We start from the raw sequence: 25,910 nt of genomic DNA, 5'->3' as shown, positions 1-25,910 counted from the left end.
TCTTCTTCGAAGAAGGCCAAGAAACAGCATCACAGGTCACCTTCAACCTGTAGTGATTCCTCAGCCGAGGTAATCAAATGTCCAAGTAAGTCAGACTCCCCAGCAAAATGGGATGCGTTTTGTAACGAAATGCTTAAAATCTTTCAGAATGAGGCCCTACCCCCTCGAAGAACTAGCAGAAATCCCATGCCCTTGTCGATCGGCATCATGACGACAAAGGGAAGTCGAAGACGAAATCTTCGAAACCGAGCCATAAGCCTGTACAGCAGCGAGAAAAATCTGGATCCCACAAATTGTCGAGGGCTTCCACAAGTCAGAAATCCAGTCCATCGAGGTTTCCTTCAGAAAAGCATAAAAAGTCAGCGCCTTCGCTACCATCGTCTGCGACAGAGACGTCGACGCCAGTGTCGAAGGCGACTCAAAATCGACTCCAACTTCGAAGTAGTTGTCGACGATTACTTCAAAGTTGTCGAAGCCAACAGTAACCCAGGAAAAGGTTTCAAACCATTGACAAAGAAAGACTTTTTAAAAGTCTTTAACTTCTAGCTATGAAGATAATTAACCTTCATGTAACACATCTCCATTTGGGTTAGAATATGGCACCCCTAATGTGCCAGATGAATTCATCTCAGAAGAGTCTAGGTTAAGACTTGTATGATAACCTTCAGTCAGCCATTGATTTAGATACCTCTCCTGAACTGGAATTTGGGAAACTAGATCGTACTTACCAGTTTTTAGGTTGAAGCAGGCCTACTCCTTCTTTCGAGCAGGATGACCTGACAGATATTTTGGATCAGGGTCCCCAAAAGATCCAATTTTGTCTTTTCACATTGCACTACAAAAAAGGGTCTCAGCAAATTTGGAAACGCCAGAGACTGTGCTGCAGTGAATACACATTTTGCTAGGAAATGTAGGCCATCCAGCAGTGACCCAGATTACTTAAGAAAATATCCAACACCAGAAGGTTTGGTTGTTCAAGCTGCTACATCTACTAAGCAATCAGCATACCACTCTATTGCTCCTGATAGGGATAAGAGAGTGGATGCCAAGGTGAGAAAAATATGTACTGCTGGTAGTATGGCATTAAAGTCAACTAATGCAACATGTACCTTGTCGAGGTTTACGTTTACCCTGCGGGACTGCGTAGCTATGGCGGCTGACCACATACCGGAAGGTGGAGAAAGAGACGGCTTCCTGGCTATCAAGGATGGTAAGGCGGTAATGGGTGAATGTCTCCAGTCAGGTCTGGATACTGCAGACAGCAATCAGCAGATCCATGGCAATTAGCACAGTGTTGCACAGATTTGTGTGGTTGAGGAAGTCTGGATTTGCACCAGATGTGCAGTCTAGACTCCTCAATATTCCCTTTGATGCCTCGAGACTGTTTGGCAACAAGTCTGATGAGAGTTTGGAAAAGCTGCAGACCTCGAAAGCGACGGCTAAATCCCTTAGCGCCTCCATTAGACAGCCTCAACACCCTTAATATGTTTCATCTTCTTGGCAGGGTAAGTACTTTCGATTCAACTCCTCAATTGAAAGAGGACAAGCCGATCAAAGAGGTCAGAGAAGATTCCCTCGTGGTGGATGAGGAAGAGGTGCTAAAACAGCCCAAGGAGCAACAGTTTTGCCCTCAGCTGACGCTTCAGCCGCCTCAAAACCACTCTGAGGCCTTCACTCACAAGACCCCGGTGGGAGGCAGACTTACTTGGCATCTGAAAGAATGGCGGGACATTACTTCAGATGCTTTGTTACTGGAAACTGTAGCCCAAGGTTACTGCCTTCCTTTTCAAAAAAGGCCTCAGGATCATCCACTGGGGAATAACTCTTTCAAAGTTCTGGATCCGCTCCTTGTGCAGGACATTTTAACCCTGCTAGAGAAAGGTGCTATAGAAGCAGTACCTATGGTGGTTGGCGATTCTCATTATCAGTTTCGTGTTCTGCCATTTGGGCTGACCTACGCCCAAGGGTTTTCACCAAGTTAATGGCAGTGTTTGCAGCGAGTCTCAGGAGTGGGATTCACACCTACCCCTACCTGGACGATTGACTGATCAGCGCACGTTCTCCCGAACAAGCCCGGGAACATCTCACTGTAACCTGCCACACTCTCCACAGACTGGGCTTCTCCCTCTACTTCAAAAAGTCCCACATGAGACCATCTCAAAGACTCCCGGAGCAGTTCAGGATACTTCCTCTGGGAAAGCCTTGCCACCTGAGGTGAGAGCAAAACATATTCTGCAGATGGTCACCAAATTCCAGAGTGCCCAGAATCTTCCGGCCTTCGATTTTCTGAGGTTGCTCGGTCTCATGCATCCTGCATTTTTCTGGGTCCAGATGCTCGCCTCAGAATGAGATCCCGCCATCGGGCTCTCAGGACTCAATGGTCCCAATTCTCGGGCAGAATGTCAGACCACCTGAAAGTTCTGAGCAGAGTCCCTCAGGACCTTCTGTGGTGGGCTTGCAAGGACAACATTCTCATGGGAGAATCTATTTGGCAACCACAGCCGGAGATAACTGCAGTGACGGATGCCTCGCTCACAGGGCAGGGAGCCCACGCCAACGAGCTGACAATCAGTCATTTGTCTCCAGCGCAGTCCAAACTACACATCAACCTTTTGGAGCTGAGGGCAATCGGACTAGCACTGAAGGCCTTTCTGCCCTCTCTACAGGGAAAGAATGTCCTGATAATGATGGACAACACAGTGGCCATGTACTACCTCAACAAGAAAGGAGGCATAGGGTCTGTCTCACTGTGTAGAGAAGCAATGCAGCTCATGTTCTGGGCCATTTAAGAAGGAATCTCTCTATCAGCAGTTCACCTAGCTGGAGAGGAGAACATGGTGGCGGATGCTCTGAGCAGGCGCAGCACAGTCTCCCACGAGTGGGAACTATCTCAGGAAGTCCTTCTAGAGATCTTCACCCTTTGTGGAACCCAGCAAGTGGATCTGTTCGCGACCAGTGTCAACCGGAAATGCAAACTGTGGAGCTCTAGGAGACGCGTTCGTAGTGGACTGGGAGTTTCCACTCCTGTACGTGTTTCCTCCAGTACCTGTCATTCCTCATGTGATCAGGAAGTTGAGAAAGTTTGGGGAATCCATGATCTTAATTGCTCTGGATTGGGCTAGGAGGACGTGATACCCAGACCTTCTGGACATGTCCATCTGCCCTCCAATGCGTCTTCCACAAAGAGAGGGCCTTCCCTCGCGAGAAGAGGGTTGGGTTCTCCATCCAGAGGTCAAGACTCTCAACATGCATGATTTCTGAGAGGTTGAGATACAATGATTGGGACCTGCTGGATGACGTAATGGAGATCTTGCTTTCGTCCAAAAGGCCAGAAACAAAATCTTTGTACTGCTGCCGCTGGAAAAAGTTCAGCAGTTGGTGCAGGGATAAGAATGTGGATCCCTTTCAGCGTTATCTATTTTCAAGCGCTTTTCAGAGGAGGATTCATATTTTAAAATCCCTCAGATTGTTCAATTCCTGAAGGGTCTTACTAATGTATTTTCACCATCCAAAGACCCTGTATTTGATCTTAACGGAGTGTTAACATTTCTTACATGCATTCCTTTTGCGCCTATACACCCATGCCCATTAAGACTGTTAACCTTAAACTGTTTTGCTAATTGCAATAACATCAGCCCGTAGGGTAAGCGAGTTACAGGCACTTTTCTGTAAACCCTCACATACGGTTTTCTATAAAGACGAGGTGGTTCTCAGGGTGAAACCTGTTTTACCTAAAGTAGTCTCCGACTTCCACTTGTCGCAAAAGATCATTATGCCCACTTTCTATCCATGTCCTCATCCTGGAAAGGAGGAGGAAAGATTACATAGGCTGGACCCAAAACGGGCTCTCTGTTTTTATATATCAATAATGGCTAAATTTCGTCAGAATTACCAATTATTCATTGGCTATACAGGCCCTAAATTGGGTTTAGCTGTTACAAAATAGACCCTATCGAGATGGATCCTCCTGGCTATTGGAGAATGTTACAGGTTAGCAGGCAAAGACCCGCCGGAAGGCTTGAGAGAACATTCTTTAAGGGGCATGGCAGCCTCTGCTGCTCTTCAGAGAGGTGTCCCAGTCAGACATTTGTTCAGCGGCCACTTGGTTGTCTATTGACACATTTGTGAAACATTACTGCCTGAATTCATCTTCCAGTCAGGAAGGACAATTTGGAAAAGCGGTCCCTCATTCAGTCTATGGCAACAGTTAAAACAAAATATAATTCACACTCCCACCATTATTACTGCTTTGGGAGTCTATCATAAAATGAGTAATATGTGGGAGGACAAAATCCATTCGAAGAACAAGTTACTTACCCCTGGTAACGTTCTTTCGATTGGATGTTGCTCCTAAATAGTCCTCATCATCCCCGCCCAGCCTACCCCGCCGTAGTATTTACGTGCTTTAAGCTTTCTTGGAGCGTACGGTCTATGGTACGCCTGGTAATTTCTCTTCAGGAGGGAAAAAAGAACTGAACCCAACATGCGCTGCGTTGCGCTATTTATACTGATGATGGTGTTGACAGTCGAACTGATGCCCTCGAGGGACATCGACTCAACGAGACATCACACAGCATCCCCTGTCAAAAATAAAAAGCTGAAGCTGGAAGGATAATTATTACAAGATCATAGGATGAGTAATTTGTGTGAGGAACATCCAATTGAAAGAACCTTACTAGAGGTAAGTCACTTGTTCATCTCCTCATCTTCCCCTCAAAGCACAAACCCGACCGCACCCTGGGTCTAAGAACTCACCACAGACAACCAACACATATCCCTCTCCACACCTGTCAAATCCCTTGGCTTCACCATTGAACCCCACCTTTCCTTCACACACCACGTAGTCGCTATCACCAAAAAATGCAATCTACAACTACAACTCCTATGCCAAATCAGACCTATACTTCCTCTTGACAACTTCTGCACCGCTGTCCAAGCACTGGTTCTCTCCAAGCTGTATTATGGAAATGCTCTCCTCACTGGACTCCCCAACTACACCCTTGCCCCCCCATGCAAGCCCTACAGAATGCAGCAGCCAGAATCCTCCTCCGCCTACCCTAACATTCACACATGGTCCCTGTTCTTGCAGAGCTCAACTGGCTCCCCATACCACAGAGAATTGCCTTCAAAGCACTGTATTCAAAGCCATCCACCTGTGGGGGTCTTTGTTTGTGCAAGCTGCTATTTAGTTGTGCTTTATTTTAATACTTTTATTGCATTTGTATTTTTAACTGTATGCCTGCCTCCTGGCCCCCAAACGTCCCTTCTGGTGATTCTATTTATTTAATTACGGTGAAGTCTTCTGAGAAGCATAGTGTTTCTTCCTACGCTGGTTCCCGATAGTCGTTCTTTGATTTCCATGCTTCATGCGATCACGTTGCCTTCCGAGATGACACTTGTGGCACCCTCACAGGCAGCGCAGCGGACACGCCTGTAGCCCGTCTGGGCCCGTCCGGATCCCAGCAGGGTGGCTGGGCATGGGTCCCTCTCTCTCCTGGCGCTGGTGGATCCTCTTTTTCTGTCTCCCGCAGACGGGAACCGCTTATTGCCTTGGCCCCTTCTGACACTCTTTGGCCTCCTGGCTTATCACTTAATTTGGCTGACACTGCAACAAGGCTAGTTTCCAATCCATGTTAGCTGAATTGTCTGTTGTGCAATGCTACGTCTTTTGTGGCCCATGCTGCAGGCTACTTTGACCTATTATCGGATCCTAAACCAGATTGTTTGCTGATCACTGAAACCTGGCTCTCCGACTCATTGGGGCCGGCAGTGGTGGCTATGCTTCCTGACGGCTATAACATATTGAGGTCCGATCGGGCAGCTAGTCACCCTGGCGGTGGCGTTTTTATTTTTAATACTAGATTTGTATCTACTGTGATCCCGCTGTAGTTAAATGTAAAAAAAAAAATCAAGGCATTTTTGGTTCTTATGGTTCCCTCCGCCTCAAAGACCCTTCATTTTCTGGTTGTTTATTGCCCCTCAGGTTCTGACCATACTTTTAATGAAATGTTTGCTGACCTTGTTCCAGGATCAATACACTAATCTAATTGTTGCTTGTGATTTTAACTATAGGTTTAATGGCCCCTCTGACAGTGCTGCTGCCAAGTTTATTGTTGCTATGGACGACTTATCATTGGTGCAACATGTTACAGAGCCTATCTGGATTTGGTTTTTGCGAAGGGCGACACGGTTGTAGTCTCCTCTGCCCATAGGATCATCTGGTCTGATCATTTTGTCATTTCTTTTATTTATGATTTTATAGATTGTCCTCCTATATCCTGTAATCAGAAAGTGAGGCAGCGCAATTGGCGCTTGGTTGATCATTCCCTTTTGGCAGTCCATATTAACAAGTGCTGTCTTGCGGTTCCCTGCCTGCATCTCTTTTCTCTTTCTGAAATATTCACTACTGTGGCGGACTCACTGGCCCCTCTTGTTGATATTCAGGTACGTGGTCCGCCTTCTCAGTCCTGGTTCAATGATGATCTCAAGCTTCTCCGTCTTAAACGCAGGCAAGCGGAACGGAAATGGCGTTCCTCTTACTCTCATGGTGTCAGGGCTGTATTTTGTGCCACTACCTCTAGTTATCGTCTCGTCATTAAACAGGCAAAGCAAAAATGTTTTACTTCTCAAATTGAGAATTCCATTATTCAGCCCAACAAATGGTTTAAGGTTGTTCGTTCTTTGTCTGCCAAGTTGTCTCCTGCTGATTCTACTCCTCCTTCTCAAGAGCTCTTGAATTCACTTGCTGATTTTTTTTGTTCATAAAATAGATGATATTCGTGATCATAGCTCTTCTGTTCGCAATTCTAGTACAGTTCTGCTGATGCCCTGGTGCTTAGGCCTCTACCTGCGCCCGGCACTGTCTGGGACTCCTTTCCTTCCTTCTCTGCCAGTGAGATTAGCTCGGCGGTGGAGAGAACGAAATCAACTTCTCCTACTGATGCCATCCCCCTGAGGATAGTCAAAGCGATTTTGCCTCTGAGTATCTCTAATATTACAATTGCGATCAATCATTCCTGCTCTACAGGGACTATTCCTCCCACACTTAAATGTGCTACAGTGATCCCTTTGCTCCAAAAACCTTCTCTCGATCCTTTGGTCGCTGCTAATTTGCGCCCAATATCGGTTCTCCCGTTCTTTATGGGATTTAGACCTGGGTGAGGTACCAAGACAGTTTTGGTCTGTGCGCTTGATGACCCGACGCTGATTTCTGATGAGGGTGGAGTGGCGGCACTGATCCTGTTTGATCTTTCTGCTGCTTTCGATACTGTTGACCACTCCATCCTGATCAACCGTCTTTCTGCTGCTGGGGTCTGTGGCTCTGTTCTCTCATAGTTTCATTCCATTCTTTTTGATCACTCGCAGCTGCTTTCTCTGCAGCCTTTTCTTTCTGCTGTCTTTGCATTGTTGTGTGGGGTTCCTCAGAGATCTGCTTTTTCTCCTACCCTGTTCAACATTTACATCCAACCCCTGGTCGCTCTTATCCGCTCCCATGGCTACAGATGCTACTCTTATGCCGATACTCCGATTTTAGTTCGGCTGGACCTTCTCCATCTTGCCCATGCCACTGAGCTGAGAGACTGTCTGCAGGCTGTGGGGAGCTGAATGTGCGACAATTGGTTTAAACTGAATGGGAATAAGTCTGAGGTCATGGTTGTTGGCTCTGCTTCTGTCATGTCCCACTGGACCCAGTCTTTGTGGCCTCCCTCTTTTGGTTCCTTCCCTGCTGCTGTCCCTGTGGTTAAGAACCTGGGTGTTAAACTGTCAGCCTGTCTGTCTTCTCAGATCAGCTCAGTTTGTCAGACTGGTCATTTTTCAGCTGAAGATCCTTAGAAAGGTACTGCAGTTTAGTCTTCTCTATCTTCGCGCTCCGGTGATTGCAGCCCTGGTCCTTAGCCGGATTGATTATTGCAATTCCCTTTACCTTGCGCAACCTCACTACTTGGTACACCGTCCTCAAATTCTACAGAACTCAGCTGCCCGGCTTGCTACTGGTTCCTTCTTCAGGGATCACATCTCCCCAATTCTGAGTGCTTTGCACTGGCTGCCAGTGGTCAAACGTGTGCACTTTAAATCCCTGTGTCTTGTGCACAGGGCTTTTCATGCGATTGGACCCGAGTATTTGCAGTTGAAGTTCCGGCCTAATATTCCCAGCCGGTTGCTGCCATCTAAGGATTGCTTCCTTCTCGCTGTGTCTAGATATCGGCATGCCAGAATTGGCGGCCACTCTTTTTCTGTCAGGGCTGCCAAACTCTGGAATGCCCTGCCTATTGACCTTCACTCTACGGCAGTCCACTTGCAGTTCAGAAGGGCCTCAGAAACTCTACTCTTCTAGTTTTTCTGTTCAACTTTAGGGCTTGTTTCAGTCTTTAGCACCAGGTTGCCTGTTGGTGTCAGTTGCGATGTACTTTGGTACAAGATGCATAACATAACACATAATACCTGTAAGGGTGCAGACGTAAGACTCGGACACAAAGGTGACATTGTTTTGGTTATAACCTTTTATTGACCAGTGAAAGGGTTGGAAAAATGAGATCTCTGTCCCTACAGCTAAGAGGGAGTTTCCTATTTAAAAAAATCTACAAATAGCTACAGGATATCAAATAAATAGTCACTGTCGTGTCCAACAACCCTGCTTCTGACCCTAACACTAATAACCTGAGTCTAATGTGCAAAATCTCAGTATTCACAACTAAAGTGATGATCACAGTTCTTGCCAGTAAAAAGCTCCCAATGTCTCAGGTTGTCAGAACAAACAAAATAAGTGTTCCGCAGTGTGATATTCCAATGACCAGGGATTCTCTCCTTTCCTTGGATTCCTTCTTGTTCTACCTCACAAGGTAGGAGTTTGTCTCCTCCTTATGTGGTTTCTTTTACTTTGCAAAAAATAGCACCAAATGAAAGCGCAGTGTTCACTCAGCCAGGGGACTTGTCTCCATTTCCCTGGACTTGCAAAGCTTTCCCAAAGATGCACAACAAATGTTCCCAGCTTTCCAGTGAACACCTTTTCCTTGTTCACGGAGCGGTTATGTCTGGTTCACTCTCCTGCCAAACACAACCCAGGAAATTACAGATAGTCTCTGTTAATCTCTTCCCATTAATCTCATCGGTCCCAGACCCTGTTCTTTCTTGAAGGAGCTTCACCTTTTTCTTAGATCTTCATATGGGTGCTAGTTGCAGACTTGCAATGAGGTATTATACCAACTTGGTGTACACTCCTGCCAAGCATATAATTCTTTCTGGACTCTGTTTCTCTCAGGGTCTCAGGCTCTTATTCTCTGACTCTCATATGGGTGCAGGTCCCAGACTCGCATTATTGTCCCTCGCCTGCTTGGTTTACTCTCATGGCAAGCATACAATTGTTCTGTGTTACTCTCAGCATCCCAGACCCTCTTATTTTGTATTCTGTAGTTCCCCGATTCCTCCCGGACCTCTTGATCTGCCTGCGCACCTGTTTGTGTGGTTCATGTCTTCCAACCACCGGTGCTCTGCTGTGAGGCTACGGTAGCGCTCGGGTGCTCTCTCGGGTTGATGGCGGCGCCGCCGGTTACTCCTTCTTTCTTGGGCTGTGCTTTCATCTTGGGCCGTGTTCTGTTATCTCCTCTCGTCAGCAATTGCTCTGCTCGTCACTGCTTCCTTCTTGAGCTGCAGCATTGGTCTCCAGCAGCTCCCCTGACTTTGGGACGCCTGGAGGGTTTCTTTGGCCACAGTCGGCGTAGTTCCTTCGTCCTGGACTACATTGGTGTTCCCATTCGCCTCTGTGCACGGCATCTCGTAGTGCATCTCCCTGTTTGTCGGGTCGGCGTCTCCCAGGCTTCCTCCTCGGAGACTGGTCCCCTCCATGTTGGTTTCCCTCTGCTATTTTGTATTGTCTTGATCCGGTTCTCAGCAGTGATCATCTTCTTACTGGTCATCATCTTCTTCACAGTACTTGCATTGGAACTGTATGGAAAGCAATTTGTCTTCTCTGGTGCCTTAGTCAGGACTAACATATTAGGTTGGCTGACTTTACAGTAAAATATATTGACACTGGTGGGAAAGAGGGAAGGATAGTTTGGCTTTGGGAAAGAGGGCGGGTGTAATAAAGCAGAAGGTGTACTGCGTTCTCAGGGGATCGTCATGCCTAACCCCATAAGGGGCTTCCTCTCTTATGTGATCCTCCCCCTGTGCACCACCCTCAGAGGGACTATTGTACTGTGGAGGCACCACCCTGGCCCAATTGGAAAGGGCTCCCCCCTAGGGGAGGAGGGACAACATCCACAGATTTGTCACTCACCTCAAAACTTAATCTTACCTTCATGCCAAACTCAAACCCATCACCCACATAAACACCAAACACGCCAGCCAACACCTTCTACACATTCCACTCTGCAAACTCACATGAACACAAAAATAAGCATTTAACACTGGACACCAAGGGCATGGAACACCCTACGTCCACACATTCATGGCATCCTCCATCACTACTTTCAGAACAAGCTTCAAAACCTACCTATTTCACCACATATAACCCTGTCCTCCTCCACTGCTATCATCTAATCCTTTACTGAAACATTTCGGAACTTCTTTTTTCAGCTCCCACCTTTTCAATATTTGAACCATCTTAGTCGCTCCCAGGCCCTCTAGGTAGGGCCAGCAATAAACAAAAATTCAAATAAATGAATACATTTCTTCTTACAGGTGGTGTTGACATACTCTGAGCTCAGTTATAACGTCTTTTCACGGTATGGTAGGCTTTATATCCACATGTTTCCCTTATCAAGATTAATCCTCTACAGATCTAGGTCAGTTTGAAGCGGTTATTCATACCAGGTGAAATATATCGGTGGCTCCAACCTATTTCTCTCACCCCCTTCCTTGGGAAACTGCTGGAGAAGCTGGCTTTTCCTCAACTTATCTCACACACTGAACTTGTTGGTGGTCTCACGACCATCAATCTGGATTCTGAGCACCAAGAGGCACGGAAACTGGTCTTCTGAACACCTGTGCAGAACTGCTTGCATCTCTACTCTCCAGCTGTCCTCATCCTACTCGATCTCTCCTCTGCCTTTGATACAGTTAACCATTCCATCCTCATAAAACGGCTCCATGATACCTTTGGTATCTCGGAGTGGGCACTGGACTGGCTTACCTCCTTCCTAACTGACCGTTTATCCCAAGTCATTTTGGGCACCTTCTCCTCACCTACTTACTTCACCACCTGTGGTGTCACTCGGGGCTCAAACCTCTCCCCCTGGCCCTTCAACACTTGCTCAGCTAGCACTCCTCATTTCCTCCGTCTCCGCCAACTTCCAGTGCTACGCAGATGACACAACTCTTTTTCAAACTCCCGGCTGACCCTCTTGAATCTTCCATCATCCCTGACTGCCTATCTGCCATCCAGTCCTGGTGTACTTCCAACGATCTCTGCCTCAATGCCAGCAAGATTGAGATCATTCCCAGAGTCCCCTGCTCCCTCTTTTCCCCCTCACTCTGGCCATCATCTATGGGCTCTCACCCTACTCCTTCTGAAGCCAGAAACCTTGGAGTCATCTTCGACTCCTCTCTCTCCTTCCTTCCTCCCTCACAATCAGGACATTGCTAAAAAGTCCCACTTTCAACTCTTCCTTCTCAAAGGAATTCTCCCTTTTCTCACTTTCCCCCAGAAGCTCAATGTTACCCAAGCCATGGTTCTCTCTAGGCTTGACTACTGCAAAAGCCTTCTCCTGAATCTAACTTCTTCCACTTTACGACCCCTCCAGCTAATCCAGAATAGTGCAGCAAGACTTATCCTTGGCCTTAAGCCCAGGGACCACATCTCTCCCGCCATAGAAACTCTTCACTGGCTCCTTGTTGGGGCACAGATTAAATTTAATTCCTTCTGTATCATCCACAAGGCTGTCTGGGGACTGGGACCACGCTGTCTGCAACTCTCTCTTACTAATACTCTCCCTCTAGGCCTCTGCAGTCCTCTGGCACCAACTCTGTGTGTAAAGTTTCGGTAAACAGAGGGCCAGAGGCCGATCACTTTCTTCAGCTGGCTCCCTCTCATGGAACAGCCTTCCTCTCCGTCTTGACGTTAAGGCTTTCTTCAGATTCTGGAAGCTCCTCAAGACCTTCCTCTTCACCTCCTCATCTCCTTTGTCCCTCCTCTGCTAATCTCAGTCACTTTGATTGGTGGCCCTTATGTATCTCTCAGAACCTGGCCTCCCATATCCAATTGCCCCAGGCTGTGTCTACCTCTCAGCATTTGCCTCGACACGCACCAGCCTCAATCTTGTATGATTGCACTTTTCTTCCCAATGCAGCCCCAGGCCACATAGCACTTACCTTACTATGCACTTCATCTGCTGCTCACGCACAAGCATGGACATTCCAGCACTTAGCCCCACCCACACTTCTCCTCTTCTTACTGCACTTGCATGTTCTAAATAATCGCAAGGCATAGTAGGCTTGTCTTTATCTTCCACTGTATTCATTGTTTTTCAATCCCATGTTTCCTCCCTGCTGCCCTGTGTGCGCTTTGAAACAGAATTGACTTACCGTATCGGTGCCTAACAAATGCACAATAAATAAATAAACCTTGGTAAGAGCCTGGGATTTGAACAACTTGCTTCAGTGGTGTTTCAGGGCCTAATTCTGCTCTATTTTCCACAGACCATTTGCTAGTGTCTCCGAAGCCCTTCTGGTAATTTGCATATCATCTGTGAGAACCTTTTACCTGTGCTGTATGTAGAGTGCTCCCAATATCTATTTTTATGTCAACTTCCCTGGCATCCTTTTACCAGCTTTCTACCTGATGCTCAAAGCAGTCATAACAGACTGCAAGCAGGAACACTGGAAAACATATTGCACATCATGCACACCCTTTTGCCACTACTATGTTTTAATTTATCTGTTTTCTAACCGCTACTTGGCAGTAAAAAAGCCCAATCGTTTTCTAATCCTAAAACATCTCCCATCATAACCCACCTCCACTCCAAAGACATAGCAGCTGTATTTGTTTTTCCTGAAGACAAAAATACAATGGCACACAATTGCAATGTTACCTGTTTGTCATTATGATGAGCACATTTTAGTGATGGTTCTTGAAAAATGCAAAAGAGAGCAAAGCCAATTACACTCGCGATGTAAAGGCAGGTTTTTGCGGTCTTTACTGTTACCTCTAAATCGGTAGTGTGCTGTGGGGGTCAATTGTACTTTAATCAACAGGTACCCAAGGTTTTGATTGGTTTGTTCAGTGGGCTGATTAAAGTTGGAGCCCGATATGGCATACCCTCAGTTATGAAGTTGTTTAGTGCCACTTCGTAAATCTTTGGAATCTTGGAAATTATTAACATTGTATCTTTACTACTGGCACAAAGGCGGTATAAATTGCGGTTTCTGCAAAGTTATCTCTTGATTTGGAGACCTATTAATAGTTGAGTAGTGGTCCCTAGTGTTTCCAGACACACACTATGGATCTTTTTGCAAGGTAAGTTACTTTCATAAAAGTGTAATTCGTAGATAGTGTTACAAGGTGCTCAATGAGTCACAAGTCAAATCCAATAGGTTTTCTGTATTTATTATGACAATGGTGTTCTAGAAACAGGCAGTTGGGGCTTTCAGTTAGGTGGGATCCCTGTAACCCTTTACCTCGACCTTTGAGTTGTCTCCCACCTCGCTAGCTCATTCTTGTTCTTCACATAGGTCGTACTGCAGTGCCTGTTTACTAGAGCCAGGATATCCCTACTGACTGGTCTATCCTTGTCCTAGGAAGGGCCTAAAGACCATGGCCTTATCTCTCGGACTCCTTCAGGGGATTAATGAGCAACCTAACAGGGTAATTTGGCTGCCTTGGCACCATTTTCCTCCAGATCATCATCATCATCTCAACCTTTTCCTCCTTCCCCTGAATCTTCTCAACCTTCCTCCTTCTGTCTCTCCTTCCCATCCTCTCTCCCTTCAAACTCTGTCTTCTGGTTCTCTCTCTCGCTCTCGCTCTTGCTCTCTTTCTCTCCCTCTCTCTCGCTCTCTCTTTCTGTCTTTCTCTCTTTCTGTGTCTCTCTTTCTGTCTCTCTCGCTCCCTCTTTTTCTTTCTCTTTCCCTCTCCCTTCTCCACCTACCAACTCCCTTGTGATCCTATCCGTTTCTCGCCAAATCTCACTCCTCTCACTTCCCTCTCCTACTCTCAACCCGCTTCCTACTTTCCATCCAAAAGGACCTCCCAAGTACACGCTCATTCACACCCAAATGGTACCCTCTTCTCACCCCTCAACACCTTCCCTCCTCCTGTAAACACTCAAGGTCATCTGCTATGCCCTCCTCTCTGGCCTATTGGTCACCTTCACCTGTTCTCTGACCTCATTGATACAGCTCTCACTGTCAACTGAGCCTGCAGGCTTTTGATTTCCCCTTCCTGCCTAGAAGCCTCCCTGTACTTATGTTTGCTACTAAAGACAGCCAATTCCTTATGCCAGTCACTGTCTGACCTACACCCTTGAGGGCCGGGACTTCCCCTGGAAATCTTCATAAGGACCTCTAGTCTTCTTCCTTTTCCAGCCTCTATCTTCGCTATGCGGTCACTGGGGTTGTTTGATTTCTGTTCCCCTTCTGGATCAAGTAAATCTTTCCCTACAAAGGTTTTGGGAAAGGTATACCTGGTCTCCACTAGTGCTAGGCAGCTCCCAGATGGTTCCATCTCCTCTGCTGCCCCGCAGCTCCCCTATACCAGTATGAGGCAGGTGTGTAGTCCCTTATTCATTTTCGGAAGGGGAAGCCCAGTCCATTCACATTTTGATAACCAGGCATTCCTTCTGTTCCAGGCCGAGTCATGTCTGTTTAGCCCAGGTGCATTGTGGTAGATTTTCTCCAAATGGTGCTGCTTCCCGGGAACTATTATCCATCCCAGGTGTCTGAGTGGTCTTGTGCATTCTGGGTGCTTGGGTTTCTTGTGAACCACCTGAAAGAATAGCAAGCGAGACCTGTCCAGGACAGCAGCTGATGGGCATTGGGAAAGGGACAAGAGGCATCAATGTATATACGCTGCTTCATAAATTGCGGGGACAGGTGTCCCGCTGGACTCCCGCACATGACCTGTGGAGTAAGTCTGTGTTAAGGACGTTTTTGTACCACCATCTGTTGAGCTTGCTATAACAACTAACACTAGGAGGAAGTCTCAAAAACCTGACTAGAAATGGGAGACAACCCTCTCTTAAAAGTGGGTACCCTGGGTAAAGTGATGAGGCGTACCTCCCAGGTAGGGGTAGCAGATCGTCACAGAGGTACAATTAGTCCACACATATAAGTCTAGAAAATACACCACTCTCATGTACTGAAAAATGTATACTTTAATACCACCCTTGGCGTGTGCCTCATCCATTTGGGTTGCTCCATAGCTGGGCTGAATCGAACAATCTAAGCACTGGTTTGGAGCAAGCTGAGTGCTCTGCACACCCGCCCTCCACCCGGTGCTGCATGTCCCTCCTCTCCTGCCTCCCACCCAAGCTCAAGCCTCTCAACATCCTCTAGCCCCTCTCCTTGCGTTAACGGAGCTCATTTGCCATGCACGCACCGCTCGGCTTCCTCTGCCAACATGGAATCGAAAGAGGTGCTTCGAGCCTCTTTCCTCACATCGCCCCGTCCGCCTGCTAATGAAGGCGTTCTTTTTTTAAAGAAATTGCTATTAGCTCTCTGAGGGTTTCCTTAGGGGTGCAAATAGCAATAACCACCCATTTGGTGGGCCTATGACTTGGGCTCCGGGCCAATACCAGCTATGAAGCCCACCAAACCCGTGATTATTGCTATAATAAAGTCACACATATAAAGCTATCAGTTCAAATATGTACTTCAGTAATAATATACAGTATTAAAAAGACACCAATTATATTAAAAAAGCAATACAGTCTATAAAATGACTCTCCTAACCCCAATGTCTACATGTGGATCCTCTGCCAAGGGCAAATACCAAACATACAATAACATGTGGTGGGGAAAACCAGACAACCATCAAACCTACAAAGCAGGCAAGTACCCAGTAGTCTGCACAACGAAGTGCAGTGTCCTAAAGGCACATCCCTACCCTAGTACACCTGTAAAGCCCTAGACCTGATGGGCAGCACCTAACACATATTGCAGGGTATGGGATTACAAAATTGAGAAACCGTTTTACCCAAGGAAAAAATATAAAATATGTTAATCCCTATAGCCTAAAACGTAATTCACCATACATTTAGGCCTCCTATGGCCTTATAATAGCATCAATGGCCAGTCACCCAGAACAATACATTAAAGCCACAACGAGGATGTAATCATAGTAAACCTTAGCAACAGCTTCCTAGAATCAATAGATATGTCAGTAACAATTACCTTCTTGATGCATTTCATGGGAAAATATACACATTGTTACTGGATGCGTTACAGTGTTGACGTAAATTTACTATTGCAGAAATGAGACAGAGGATTTTAAAATGCATATAAAATCACAATTAAGTACAGAAATAGAGCTCATTGAACCCCTAGGTAATTCAGGAAAAATGTCCAGGGGCAGGTAAGTGATCACTTTAAGGAGATATCCAGTGTTGGCTCAGTTACACAGGAAGTAATTAGGAACATTAAAGGCCCATCCACACTATAGTAGATGAGTCTGGTCTACCCACAGGTGCAGATGATGCAATGCTCAACCCCCAGGGAAGGCCACAGGTGACCCTAAGGAAGTCTTTGAGCGGTCGGAAGATGGACCCAGAAGACGTTGCAGTACAGGAGGACCCTCAATGAAAGCCTATGGGAATCGTGGTTAAGACTTGCCTCCGAGGAATCTTTACCACAGACCAGGGGCACGTCCATGGATGAATGCAGTGAGTAATCACCCTTCCCGGGACTCTAAGGTAGGTACTCCGGTTGGTGGTTTCCATGGAAATGTCTCCAGTGACCCAAAATAACCTTTTAAGTGGATGGTTCTTTTCCACAAGTGCCGCCTTTAGAGCCCGGTTCGTAGAGCCTTACAAACCAGCAACACAGGAGAGGAACAAATACCCCACCTAGGCTTTATATCTTCAAGCCAAGAGTGAAAGATCCAGTAAAATGATTCCAATAATAAGGGAGAACGGATGGCTCCCAGCAGCAGGGTGAACAAAAGAAGGCAGCAACATGGCAGAAAATGCTCCCAGGGTGGAGACAACTGCTGGTGTCACCCATGTACATCCCAAACTGAAGCTCTGGAGGAGGTATGGTATGGTATTGTTTATTTATAAAGCACCTATACACAGGCAGTATTTCAGAGCGCTCAAGGAGGGTGGGAACACGGGGAAGAAACAGTCGCTCAGAGCCCTTGAAATTCTGAGACGATAAGTCTTCACAGGCAGAATAAGTAAATAAGATACACTTAACAGTTTGGATTCAGCAAATAGGCCTGACAGCGATTCTGCTGTTTTTATCAAGTGCACATTAAGGGATGAAGACAAGGAAAACAGACAGACGATCTTCAGGCATAGAAGCATCCACATAGTGCAAGATGGTCAAGGGCAGGGCGGGGGGGTCCAAGTGCACTGAGTCGGTAGAGGCTGGGATACGTGCGGAGAGAGAAGCCCTCATGGATTTATTCTGAAGTGCAGTGAGTGTCCTGGGGTGCAGGGCCCTGAGGAAAGTGCAAAGAGGACTGGCGGGGGTATCCGGGACCTGTGAGACTCTGAGGTACACCAGGTGGCCAGTCAGCAAAGCTTTATGGAAGAGGAGGGAGAGTTAGAAAGAGCAGAGAGCTAGGTTAGCAGGTTAGAGGGAGAGAGGAAGAGGAGGAGGAGGAGCAGAAGAGAAAGGTCTTGAGGAGTTTCCGGAACTTAAGAAGATCAGCCTCAAAAAGGAGGGTTGCAGGGAGGCTATTCCAGAGGGAGGCGCCTGCTGAGGATAATGATCTCCCTCTGAATCTCTGCTTGGAGAACATGCTCACTCGCAGAAGGTTGCCGGTAGATGAGAACAGGGTTTGAGAGGGACAGTATTTAGGTAGGTATTATTGCTGGTAAGTAGGTCATAGGTCCCAGAAAGCCTTGTGGACAATGCAAAGGGTCTTCAATTTGATCCTTGCAGCCACGAGGAGCCCTTGAAGGGATTTCAGCGCTGCAGAGATGTGGTCCCTCAACGATAACTCTTGCGGTTCTATTCTGGATGAGTTGCAGAGGGCGCAGGGCAGACGCAGGAAGGCTGAGGAAGAGGCTGTTGCAGTAGTCCAGCCTAGAGAGCATAAGGGCTCTGGAGAAAGTGAGACGCTGGGGGAAAGTGAGAAAAGGTAGAGTGCCTCTGAGGAGGTGTAGCGGATCAACTTTTTTGAGATGTCAGAAATGTGAGTGGACAAGGAGAGAGTGGAGTCGAAGATGACCCCAATGTTTTTGGCTTCGAAGGTGGGGGTGGGCGCGGGGCCAAGGGATGCCCTCGGCACTGCCACAGCCAAGTGGAAGAGCTTATCAGTAAACTGTAGTATGCAGCAGAATAGCAGCCCATGAACAGTTCCAAAGTGGAGGGCGCCTTGTAGATGTGGGCAGCCACCAAGAGTCTTCCAGAAATCCGGACAAGTAAGTGAAACTGGGATATGCCCAACCACTGTAACTAGCCAGTATGGCCAGGTAAGGGTTAAAACCGGCAACCAACATGGCTACCAATGTGTTAAAATGGCTTGCACACATGTTATAGTCAGTTAAAGGACATCTACCACTAACCTAAAACCAATGTATAGTGAACAAATCACACTGGTGAAGAAATTGGTGCCTGAGAGGCACCCCTGTGATTGTGCACTCCAAGGGCAACAAATACCATATACCTTATGACATAATGACGGCAGTTCAGGAGAAGTCCCTCTGGTCACCACAAAAAGATCAAGGAACCAAAAAGAGAGGGGGAGAAAGCAAAATGTTGAGGCCACAAAAAGAGGCCCACAGTCTTCCTCTGGTTTCACCGTGTAGCCTGCCGACTCCAGGTTGGGAGGTGGCCATGGACCGCCCTAAGGTCAAACCCATGACCTTGTCACGATAGATATTACAGAGGTTTATGTATTGCATTGGGGTTCATGCAGAGCCCTTTCCTTGTGAAGTTCTCCATCTTTCATCATCATCTTAACATTTTCTTTTTAGGAATATGCTATTTTACCATTTTTGCTACTCATATATTTGCTTGCTGAGAAAAAGAAAATATAGCAGTGTTTTATTTTCTCTTTGCAGTTGGAAAACATCAGAGAAATGGTTTCTTGATGCGTTAGAGAAGATCAAAGCCATTGGAAATGAGGTACATCTTTTCTTTGTGTGCATTTTACAGATGCTTTCTTTTTTCCCTGGAGCGCCTCTTAGTGTGATGCCACTTTTGCTGTTTTGATTATTTGCTTAAATATGACACCCACTATTCAGACTCCCGTTTAGCAAAAACACTGAAAGCCAAGCATCGTTATTACAATTTGCATAAACGTGTTGGCGTTGTTGATTCATGTGAAGAGATTCTCATATGGCTAAGTAACTATTTCGCAATCTAATTGAATGCTTTGAAGCAGTTACCATTGGGTTTGAAGATGCTTTTTTTTGTTGTTGCAGGTAACAGTTGATAAGTGGGAACCTTTGCTCAACAACTTGGGACATGTGTGCCGGAAGCTTAAGTAAGTAGTTCATGGAAGCACTTCTGTTAAACTGTATTAAACATAGTCTGTGGCACTTGATTTTGAGAAGCAATAGTATGTGCTTTTAGCCTGATTTTCTGGTTGTTATATTTTCCCCCACGATTCCTTTCCATAACCAGGAAGAGGGCAGTTATTGCCACCCTCTGGGGGTTTCACTTTTAATTCTGGCATATGGTACAGCACCCAGACCGTGGCACCGATGGTCTGTCTCTGTCAGCCATCTCCTTTTCAAAGCTGCAGCTGGGAAATACCATGCGAAAGTCAGTAGCAGGCAAACGGATAGCTTGTAGCGGATAGTCGAGTGCTATTATAGGGCAGAGTCCCCTACAACTTGTAGGGGACTCTGCCCTATAATCGCACCTGACTATCCTAGTCTAACTGTGACATTGGGGCATTCACAGAGGGAACCTAAGCCCTTGAATCACTTCAACTATCCGAGTTACATTAAACCCATATTTTCTTCTTTTTTTTTTTTTTTATAAATGTGCTTTTCTAATAGCTCAGTGCTGCTGTGAACTACAACTCCCTTTCTCTCTCACCATTGATTAACCTGGCTAGGGCTGATGTGAGTTGTAGCTGCTAAACACATGGAAAGCCGAAGGTTGCAGACTGGCTCTAACCCAGTCTAGGTGATTTGCACAGGCAGACATGAGACCTCCTAGCCATGATAGTAATAAGATGCATAAGGAAACAATTCTGCAGTTATGAAACCTCCATCCATTCCATCATGGGTCGAAAAATATTCAACTTTGTTATATTTTCTTCTAATAACCATGCTGGGTTGTTGCTCTGCCACCATCCAGGTAAGTGTCATATTTGGCCCACATCCTTTAAAGAGGGGTGTCTGCATGTAGGCTGCAAGACCTCACCTTGTCTTACTTGCATATGTACATATAGACACAAACCAAGGGCTTATGATATCTCTTAACCCCTACCAGCAAAGGTTCAAGACAAGATGTAACTTCTTCGACAATAACTGCCTGGTATTATTTTTCCTGATCTCCGTCATTGCACAGTCCAATCACAGGGTGTGTTCCTTTTGCCTACGGACAGTCACATTGTAAATCACAAGTACATGATCAAGGATGGAGCACAGGGCATGAAGTTGAACTCCTCCTGTTGTCAAGCAGAAAGGAGTGTACATCTTTATGTATAAATGTTACTTTAGTAAAATTCAAAGATCGTATTTGTGAAGTTCATATTTATTTTCCTAATGGCTGGCTGCACGTGACTGGGGCATCCTGTGGTTCTGGGCTACCAGCCAACGGCCTTGGTTTCAACGTTTATAGACACAGCTAGTTTGCTCCTTTGCTCCTCTGAGAAGCCTTCCAGGTATCTTCTTTTATTGTACTAGTTAGCCGAACATTTACTCGGCTTCCACAAGCTTCTATTAAGACTGTCTAAAATGGCTGAGGTACCTAAAATGGCTTACTAGCTAGCGATGAGACATTGGTTCAATTACACATTTTCAGCTCTATCACAGGTCTGAATATGCTATGTTATCAAGTATTTGTTCTGTGCCCGTCAACACCATATAGGTATTACTACTCCAAACCTTGTTTGATTATTTAGCATATTCCTCAAAGGATTTGGTTGCCCTTGTCTGTGGATAAGGGAGGGTAAGGTTGGGAGAGGTGGCGATGGGGTGAGGATGGGGGTGGTAGGCGATAGTGAAGAGGGGCACTACAATACAAATTCTGAGGTCAGTGATAATAGGGAGTAGGAAGATGGAATGTTATTGTAGTTGTAGGGATGCGTGTGTAATAACTGGGGATAGTTATTGGTATTCATGAGAAGGAGTGGAGGTTTTCACCTGGTCATCTTGTAAGAAACCCTCTTCCCATATCAGGGGATAGAACAGTGTTTGCCAAGCAAGTTCACCGAAGTATTCGCACCAAGAATTAGACGTAGGGAAACATGAGATGAGTAGGGGACAGGGGTTTAATAACAATAGATTTGTTACGCTGTAGTTGTTTGTATTCCACTGTGGTGAAGCATGGGGGATGAGCACAGCAGTTTGACTCAGCCAATAAAATAAAGGCCAAAGCGGAACGCCTTGAGGACAGGAAAGAGGTAGTTCCAGGAGACTGAGTAAAATGCCTTCTTCGCGGCTAGTATTCTGGCGACGGCCCTTGCCTAAGGATTTATTTGGGACATTATACAGAAATGTCACCCTAAGTTATGTGCTGTGGATCTGGAAGGGACGAAGCCTGATTGGTCCGGGAAGACTTGTTTGGTCATGAACAGGAATAATCTGGTGGCCAGGATCTTTGCCAAGACTTTTGCATCCACATTAATTAGCAATGATGGTCTGTAGGAGCTGCGTTTTTCTGGTGCTTTATTCAATTTGAACAGCTCAGAAATGATCAATTCTCTTAGCATTGGGGGCAGGGGACTACTATCAATAGATTCCACCGATACCCTGAGCAGGTGTGGAGCTACCGCTAGTTCACCAATGGCTTTGGCTACCTCTTTCACCGTAATCTCAGCTTCTAAAGATAGGGTATTGTCCACTGTCAGTCTGGTATTGCGCAACATCTGGACTTGAATTTACATCCCTGTAAGTATAGCGGGAACTGTAATAATAAGCAAATGCCTCCTTTATGCCTGTATTGTCAGCGAGTCTGTCACATGTATGAGAGTGAATTGCAGGAATTGTTGCTTTACCAGCCTACAATTATCACATGGGTCAGTGTACGGCAAGCCTGTCAGCCTCCTCATATCTGCAGGTCAATGAAGGCCTGTTAATGTAGCAAATCTACATTTCTGCAAGAGCTTTAAATTCCAATAAATCAGCTTTGATCGTACCCAAAAGATCTGTGCTCTCCAATTCCCAGATTCTACCCTAGCTGGCCGATAGCTCCCTCCTGATCGGCTTCAGTATCCTGCCTGTCGGCGACAGGGCAGTACCACCAATGTATTCCTTGAAAGACTCCCATAGGGCGGAATGACTTGTAACCAAACCAATATTAATGTAAAAATATGAAACAATGCTATTGGTCAAGTTGGACAGAAAACTGGGATCTAGTAATGATGCAACAGGCTATCCCCACTGTGGGCGGGGAGTATGCTCAGTATCAAGTCTGAGAGGCAGTAGGATCAGGGAATGATCACAACATGTGCGGGGTATTCTAGCAAAGCTAAAGAGAGCCTCCTCTAAGGATGGCTATATCAGCCAGTAGTCAATACGGGACATATTGTTGTGGAATTGAGGAGTGAAAAGATCATTCTTTGGTCGATGGATTTTGTATTTGTTTATTATTTGTATCGCGCTCCAAACCCTGAGGTAACTGGGCGCTGGAAAACTTGATTGTTACAGGCATAAATAAACGTTAACAAGAGAAACGAAGACCAGTGGTTACAGTTGGGTCTGAGGACAAGAAGTTAAAATTGAGTGTTACAGGCATAAATAAAGCGTTGACAGATGTAGTAAGACCAGTGGTTACAGTTAGGCTTGATGACGATCAGTTGCAAGTGAGAGCGCCACGATAAAAGGTGTACAGGAGAGGCCTCATCGGACTGGCTTGTCGCTAAGCCATCTTTGTACCCCAGTTTTGAAGGTCAAGAAGGAGGGTTCTAGTCTGTGAGAAAGAGGTAGAGAATTCCAGCATTTGGCTGCTTGGACTGGGAAGTTGGCACCTCATGCAGTTTTTAGGTTGAACTTTGGTACTACGAGGCGATTGGATTGGGCAGATCTGGTAGGCCAGGAAGGTTGATGCATGTACTTCCAGGCATCTGTGAGTTGAAGCATGGTCATGGTCTGGATGATTACTTTCGTGGCTGCTGTATGTGATCTTGGACCCATACTGGAATAATATTCAAGTCACTGCAACATATGATAGCAAAACCATCCATTGAGTCACTTATGTTTGACAATTCCGCATAAAAGGAGGGGGTCAACCACATTGGGACCATATGTATTGATTAGAAAAGTCTTAACCCCAGATAGAACCACCCCTATGCAAAATAAACATATGTGCCCAAAGGGTCCACTAAGGTCTTGATGTGCCGGAATGGGACAGTCTGGTGAATTATGGTCAGGACCCCCTCCACACCCCGCGGTTGGTAGGAGTATGAAGTATAGTATCTGTTTTTCCCCCAGCGTCTGACAAAGGATTTGTTGACCGTCTGAACCGCATAGGTTTCTTGCAGCATGACTTTGTGGGTTATACAGGTCTATGTACGCAACAAGTTTTAGTTTTGGCAGGGTTGTTTATGCTCTGCACATTCCAACTGAGAGGTGCAATAGGGCTACCCATGGTCATAGTTAGTCAGTATTGTAGGCCATACAGTCCTGCCCAGCATCACTGTATCTGTATGGATAAACCTTGGACTTAGATTTCTGAGATTTTTCATAACTAACAAACTAAACCCCCCACAATCCCCATCCCACCCTCACTTTCCTCCCCAACTAGACAGTGCCACCCACAATATACGTAATGCATAGAGAAACCATTGTGGGCGCTGCAAACAGCATGTCAGGGCCAACCCAAAGGCAGCCTGGTAATATATTACTGAGACCCTCCATCCCAGATACAGAAGTGCAGATCATCGTAGCTTGGCGAACATGAGCGTTCGCGGTCCAGGGAGCTAAGTCAATAGCATCAGTCAACATGAGCCCCTGGCCTCTGTTCAACCAGAGGCCCGGCAGGATCCGACCGCTTTCAGGGGAATTGTAGACTCGATGAACGCAGCTGCCTCTGCAAGTGTGGCTGACTGCAATGGGTGCAGCCAGCGTACTGTATCCGACGTTTAGCTGGAAACAATATTGAGTATGAGATCTGATGTTCAAGCATTAGCCTCTTGGCGGTGTCTAATGACTTTCGGACTGTTTGCACAGCTGGCGAGAAGTCAGGGTATAGGAACACTCTGCTCGATTTGTAACGCAGTTCACCCAGCTCTCTAGGTGGTCTAAGGATTAAATCTTGTTCCCTGTAATTGAGGCGTCTGGCTATGATTGAGGGTGGTGCCCCTGGTCTGCGTACAGGCTGTACAGACCTAAGAGTCCTCTCAATTAGAAATTGCAGCGAGAACTTTGGGTTCCTCGGGATGGTGCGCAGAATGTCTTCCACGAAAGACTGTCCCCTTTCAGGACGTTCTTGGGCACCCCAGTGATGCGTTTGTTGTCGCGTCTGGATCTGGATTCCAGTTTGTCGCACTTGGCTCTGACAGCTGCAAAGTCTTTATTGATATTTGTCACTGAGATGTCGATTCCGATCAGCTTATCTTCCGCCATTCCAATTTTCTACTCCGCCTGAGTTTTAAGGCCGCTCTCTTTCTCCAGCTTGGCCTGTATCAAATTAATGTTGGCTGAGAGGTCATCAAGTTTGGCGTTGATGGAGGTGAAGCCGCTCTGCATTCCTTCCAGGATGGGTACAGGGTCGTGCTGCTGGGGACGCTAAGAGGTTGTCCCCTCAGCAATATCACTGCCAGCTTGTTTATTCCACGGCCCATCTCCAGCATCTGTGCTGTAAATAAGTCCATTGGGCCCTGTCTCTTCCTGGACCCCTCATCTTTATACGCTGGGTCAGGGACCGCACGCCTACATGCGGGTGATCAGTAGAAAAGTCTGTGTATTTGCGTGGGGTCCATGGCCAGCAGGCAAAACTATGACCTGTAGTCTTATGAATTTTGCAATGCAGCAGAGGAGACCAAAAAAAAAACATACAGCAGAGGAGACCAAAAAAAAAACAGTGAGTGAATGATTGGGTGAGTGCGCCCAGTGCTGCTTTCAGGGTCTTCAGGAAATGTCCAATCACAATGGCAAAGATGGAGCTGCCTGACCACACAAAACCAACATCAACCCCCATGGGGGTCTCAGGACCTCTGCACCCTCCGCCCATGGGCAGTGTTGAAGGAGCGGGCCGACCTCAATGGAGCTAGGAGCACAAGCCTTCCCACCACGTACCTCTGAGGCTCCAAATCCCCCAGCCAGCCACAGGATGTTGCCAGGGAATAGCGACCACCAGGGGGGAAAGGCTTGGCCTCCAACCTAGACCCAGGAGAAGCTGGGGCTCCACCATGCACCACTCGACAGGTGCCTGGAATTTATTGGAGCAGTGCATCAGATCTTTAAAAGATTTATGATGGGGAGCCGGAGCTCCCATTTCAGGCAGCCATCGTTACAGCTGCAGAGCAGCGCCCCCATGCTGAGGATTGCACTTTAATCATTACTTTCCTGCATGCTTTACTCTTACGTCCCGTCCCTTCCTCCATACTGCATGGGCGTCCCTTCCAAGGGACGGGAGACGGAACCTTTTTCACCAGAAAAAAAACCTTCTTCCCCTTTAAATTTAGAGGC

The 25,910-nt window shown here is 46.5% G+C and overlaps 1 protein-coding gene across 4 annotated transcripts in view; it reads left to right on the top strand.

Annotated features, from left to right (window-relative positions):
* Positions 1 to 25,910, top strand: part of CDC16 (cell division cycle 16) — a 755,778-nt gene that overhangs the window by 541,606 nt on the left and 188,262 nt on the right. For all 4 annotated transcript variants that reach the window (XM_069637116.1, XM_069637117.1, XM_069637118.1 and 1 more), the window contains 2 exons: positions 19,164 to 19,227; positions 19,527 to 19,588. In XM_069637116.1, the coding sequence (XP_069493217.1) occupies positions 19,164 to 19,227; positions 19,527 to 19,588 (126 nt within the window). The remainder of the gene's footprint in view (positions 1 to 19,163; positions 19,228 to 19,526; positions 19,589 to 25,910) is intronic.

Source organism: Ambystoma mexicanum, chromosome 7p (genome assembly GCF_040938575.1).
Source record: "Ambystoma mexicanum isolate Mex_15411 chromosome 7p, UKY_AmexF1_1, whole genome shotgun sequence".
Classification (NCBI taxonomy): domain Eukaryota; kingdom Metazoa; phylum Chordata; class Amphibia; order Caudata; family Ambystomatidae; genus Ambystoma; species Ambystoma mexicanum.
The sequence above is the reverse complement of the archived record's forward strand: the minus strand, read 5'-3'. Positions and strand labels throughout refer to the sequence as shown.